The 5077-nt window shown below is 57.1% G+C and overlaps 1 protein-coding gene across 1 annotated transcript; it reads left to right on the forward strand.

Annotated features, from left to right (window-relative positions):
• Positions 1-561: 561 nt before the first annotated feature.
• Positions 562-5071, forward strand: LOC113203852 (pancreatic lipase-related protein 2-like; the record flags this gene model as incomplete). Its single annotated transcript, XM_052274025.1, is given in 9 exon segments — positions 562-725; positions 1394-1507; positions 2022-2168; positions 2345-2468; positions 2559-2798; positions 3361-3696; positions 3779-3911; positions 4045-4239; positions 4494-5071. Coding segments are annotated over 9 exon segments (1532 nt in total), but the record flags the coding sequence as incomplete, so codon positions are not given.
• Positions 5072-5077: the final 6 nt, after the last annotated feature.

The following is a 5077-nucleotide window of genomic DNA, read 5'->3' on the forward strand; positions in this document are numbered from 1 at the left end:
GGGGCACGTTACTAGACTTGCGATAAAAAGAGGACGTCACGCGGTGGCTCAATTCATTGACCCCTTGCCCAAGAAGGAACAGGGACGTCAACCCGCGCCAACCTGTGTGGGAGGCTTTCGCACGAGTTTGGCGCGTATTATGATGGACTATGACAGCTCATTTGTGAAATCGAACATGAAATCCGAGCGTACGTGATGGTGCTCGGCACACGGGTCGTCGCGCGCGTCGGTCGGACTCATGCGTAGTTTGATCTGATTGGGTGACATGAACCGCTTCCAAGTTGAGAGTGGGGGAGGGGGCGAGAGCAGAGATAACACAGCATCACTACGGCGGTACGCGCGCGCCTCTCCCCGCCTCCTTCTTCCTCTTCGCGTCGATTCGGCCGTGATAACCGGATAACGAGAATTGGCGCGACGCGGCGAAACATCGCTTTAATTGAAAAGCGGTATCGTGTGATATGCCTCGCCGTGGGTGCATCGGGCGAATCCACCACTAGGAATGCTACCGCAGCGAAGTCGTATACGTGTGTCTAATGTGTCTGTGCTTCCCTCCCCTCGCAGGCCACGCCACGACCAAGTGCTTCGGGAACATGACCGAGTACGGCTGCTACTCCCTGGGGGAGCCCTGGACGTCCGAGGCCAGGCCGATCTCGCAGTACCCGGAGCCACCAGAAGTGTTGGACGTGCTCTTCTGCCTGTACTCCAGGAGGAACCGAACGTGCCAGGTGAGGTGGAGGGACTCGACGCGAGGGCAACAGCAGACTTTTAAACTTCAAACGCTCCGCGCGCGTGGAAAAAAGAGTTTTATCTAAGGTTTACACGACGCGTCCTTGTTTCGCAACTGTATGACCGCCGCGTAGAAATGATGCGGCTTGTCTCAAGAAGTCAGGGTCACGAGAGCACAACGGAGCGGCGCGTATTATAGAGGAATGTTCTTGGGAAAGGAACGTTCACAAGTCAGTTTATGTAGGTCACGTGTTGACGTCTTCTCGCCGCTGATTGGTCATATTGTCACGACACTTGTTTTCGACGCGAACCTGCGCGTCATTGGGCCAGAGTCCGGTGTGATGTTTTCTGTGCGGGAGGCGGGCGTCTCGCTGGTTCCCGCGCCCCCTCCTGAACTTTAATTCCGCGAATGTGGACGACGTGGTCCACGCGGCGTGCGGGTGCCCAAGGTGGGACGGGAGGGGAGGCACAAGACCGTTTTGCACGTTGCACCACCACCACCACCCCTCCCTCTCGCGCAGCCTGGAGGAGTGAGAATAGTGCCAGGTGGCTGGCGGGGGTTCGCTGCCCATCGCTCGGCAGGACGCGGGCCTTGTGCTTATCGGGGAGCTCCTTCCCTTCCTGCCGTCGGCGGCGCCACTTATCTCCAAAGATGGGCTGTTCACAGCTGCTGGATGTAACTGAGCCTGCGTCCATCTACAGATCGTCCCTGGTGCCCGGACACCGGACTTACCTCTTGGCACACGGCTTCCTCGAGAGCGGAGAGAAACCGTGGCTCCAGGTAAGTGTCTCTATGTTGTAAATTTGGTATTCTCTGCACCTTTCCCACAGACCTCTAATAGAAGCCTGTAAAATAATTACGCACTTCGTGAAATTAGGCTCGCCACCTCGAAACGTTTGAGGCTGTTTCTCACTGGGGATGAGTCGCCTGGTGATAAGATGAGGAAATGCCGTTATTTATTGGTGACGTGTTTCCCTCAAACTCTGCGGAAGTTCATAAAATTTTCCCTCTTTTCCTCAAAGAAGTCAGCAACGTGCCATTAGAATGAACGTCCGGGAGGAAATGTGGGGCTTCAAACGTTCTCTTGTGCCCGACGCGCACTTGGGCGCGCTGGGCGGGCCGCCGTCTCCGCACGGCTGCTTGGCGGGTTGGCGTACCCAGCGCGTTGCAGGCGCTAGCGCCTCCTCGTGGAACGTTCATATCGTGAGAACACCACAGAGCCCCCAACAGTACTGGCGGATAGCACTCTCCTCTTCCTGCGGATCCCTCACTGATTCGGTGTTTTGTGCTGCAGCTCATGAAGGACCGGCTGCTGGAGCGCGCCGACGTGAACGTCATCATCGTGGACTGGGGGCGGGGCTCCGGGCCGCCCTACAACCAGGCCGTGGCCAACACCCGCATGGTGGGCTACATGGCGGCGCGGCTGCTCTACCACATGAAGGTGCGCCACGATCTGAAAATGACCAGCCTTGACTAGAGAGAGTCTCTCTAGTCGGACCCGGCCATCCCTAGAGAGAGTCTCTTTAGTCGGACGCGGCCATTCCTAGAGAGAGAGTCTCTCTAGTCGGACCCGGCCATGCCGCGTGCGACGCGCTCAAGGACTGGGTGTTGTTGCAGATGTACTCTGGAGTGAACCCCGAGCTGTGCCACTTCATCGGCCACAGCTTGGGCGCGCATTTGGCCGGCTACGCGGGCTACCACCTGAGGCAGGACTTCAACCTCAAACTCGGCCGCATCACCGGTAGGAGGGCGAGAGAGGCTAATAGCCAGAGTGACGGGAGGAATAGTTGCCATGCGACGGTAAAACAGTGCCTTCTGAATCGTGTCGCAGGCATGGACCCCGCGCAGCCCCACTTCAGCAACACGGACCCGCTGGTACGCCTCGACCCCACCGACGCCGTGTTCGTGGACGTGATCCACACGGACGCCATCGACCACGTGACGGGTGGCTTCGGCATTGAGGAGCCCATCGGGCATCTGGACTTCTACCCGAACGGCGGCAACAACCAGCCGGGCTGCGAGCAGAACATCCTCAGTTTCATATCGAAAGAGGACGGGAGCCTCTTTAAAGGTGTGTGTTGGTTGGGGGACATCCTGTTAAGAATAAACGTTAAAGTGAATGTCACTGTAAGCTACGGTGAATCAGAGGTGCATCACCGTAACTTACAGCGGTATGTACCTTAGCTTACTGTGAAAATTGACCGCAAGCTACAGTGCTGCCGCTGCAGGGTTCACTGTACATTACGGTGAAATTCAAAGTAAGCTTTTATTTGAGCACCTTCCTCCATAAGGAGGGTGGCTGGCGTCCTGCTCGCAGACACCCGGCCGCCGCCTGTGCGCTCAGGGCGCCTGGGGATAGGCATGCCCGCGACACTCGGGTGCTCGACGGGCGTGCCGATCTCTAGGCGCGCATCCGCGCGGCGCAGTCGCGGAACGCAACCCCTTTCGGAGCTGCGATAAAAACACATACAAAAAATGTGTGATTTGTTGTCATACCTTATATCTTTATGCCTGGCAGCATGCATGCGTAGAGCAGGCTGACTGCTACGTAGCTCGGCGCCATGCAGACGGTAAAAAACAAAATCCCGTCCCCAGACACCTTGTACGACGCTATCTGTACTTTCTGGCGGCAGGTATCAAGAAGTTCATCGGCTGCAACCACGTCCGCGCCCACGAGTTCTTCTCCGAGACCATCCTGCGGGCGCACTCGTCGTGCGGCTTCTGGGGCGTCGAGTGCGAGAGCTACGACAAGTTCCGGAACGGGTCCTGCTTCGCGTGCACGGCGCCGGGCCACCACCACCACGGCAACAAGGGCGCGGGCCACGGGCTCGCGCACGTGCACAGCGACCACGGCCAGGCCGGCCCGCTGTGCGCCAGGATGGGTCTGGAGGCGGGCCAGAAGAGGTTCCAGAACGCGGGCCGGCCCGTGCGGCTGTACCTGCTCACCGGGGCGGAGGCGCCGTTCTGCAGTAAGTGCAAGTGCATGAGCGTGCACCCACCCCTCACCACCCTCGACGCTTTGCCTCTCTTACCCCAGTGTCCTCTGTGCAGGGTGGCTGTACCTCATCACCGTGCAGCTCTCCTCCAGCAACAAGTCAGTCATCGACGGCGGCGAGGTCGGCAAGATCAACGTGTCTCTGAGGGGCGACGTGGGGGTGGCCAAGGACATGCACCTGTACGACAGGTGAGTACGCGCGACCGCTGTGCCACCACCGCGTGACTACCCTGTGACTACCATGTGACTTCCTTGCGACAACCTTGTGACTACCTTGTGACTATCGCGTGACTTAATAGTCAATATTCGCCTGCCCCTCCAGGGAGACCTACCTTGCTCCTGGCAGCCTTCACCAGAGGGTCGTGTCAGGTGCCAGGGTCGGCACTGTCCATTCAGTGACCATCACGTTCGAGTACGTCACGTCCTTCAACCCGCTCACCTGGCGATTCTTCGAGGTCACCAAGATCCACGTGGCGTCCATTACCGTCGAGCCCCTCAGCGTCCACGGCCACGAAAGGTAGGGGTCAAACTGCGCCAGAACCTTGAACACGCCTTGTAACCTTGCATGGTGTGCGATATTGCGAATACCATGTCGGCGGCTCATTTCAGGGCCCCGCGTGGGTAGGCAACCAATTCCAATTGTTCTTGGACGAAGGCGACTTGCTCTATGCCTATGCTCTCCGGCGGACTTGAAATCAAACTGGCCTACCCGCGACGCGGCTCCTGGGAAATACTATCATGACTCATTTCTTCTTATCTCCACTGTCGCAGACTCAAGCTGTGCACGAAAGACGACACGCTGATGTCGGGCAAGCCGGTAACGCTGACCCGGGCAAACGACTGCGGCTGATGTGGTCAGTGGGTTGCCGTCAAAAGTGTGACGCAGTCCGAAATCCGCGCTGCAGGACGGACACCCGTGTGTTCGACTAAGTCTAATGTGTGATAGTGGGTGCGCTCCGGTGAGTCGATGCCATGATACTGCCTTAAGTAATGCGTGTAAGTCGCAATTTGGAACAATTTTGCATTAAGGGTGGGTCAAGCGCATTCCCTCAGTACAAGTACAAATGAATGTGACGGGCGGATGTAGGTGAAAGTGTTGACAAGTCCACTGCAGTGGAAAACCGTGAGGGGGAGAAGACTCTTCCCTGACGGGGACAGGGCAGGATGTACATTATGCGGTTGTGAGAACCATGCGATTGAGTAGATCAGGGTTAGTATTTTCATGTCCGGTAAACTTAGGGTGATGTGTTGTCCCGACCAGTTCAAATATCAGTATTCATGCAAAATGGGACAACTAGCAGTGTATTTATCTCTCTGATATCAAATACAGTATTTATTTATGTTATAATTAGTTA

Source organism: Frankliniella occidentalis, unplaced genomic scaffold (assembly GCF_000697945.3).
Source record: "Frankliniella occidentalis isolate FOCC.00 unplaced genomic scaffold, Focc_3.1 Scaffold327, whole genome shotgun sequence".
Classification (NCBI taxonomy): domain Eukaryota; kingdom Metazoa; phylum Arthropoda; class Insecta; order Thysanoptera; family Thripidae; genus Frankliniella; species Frankliniella occidentalis.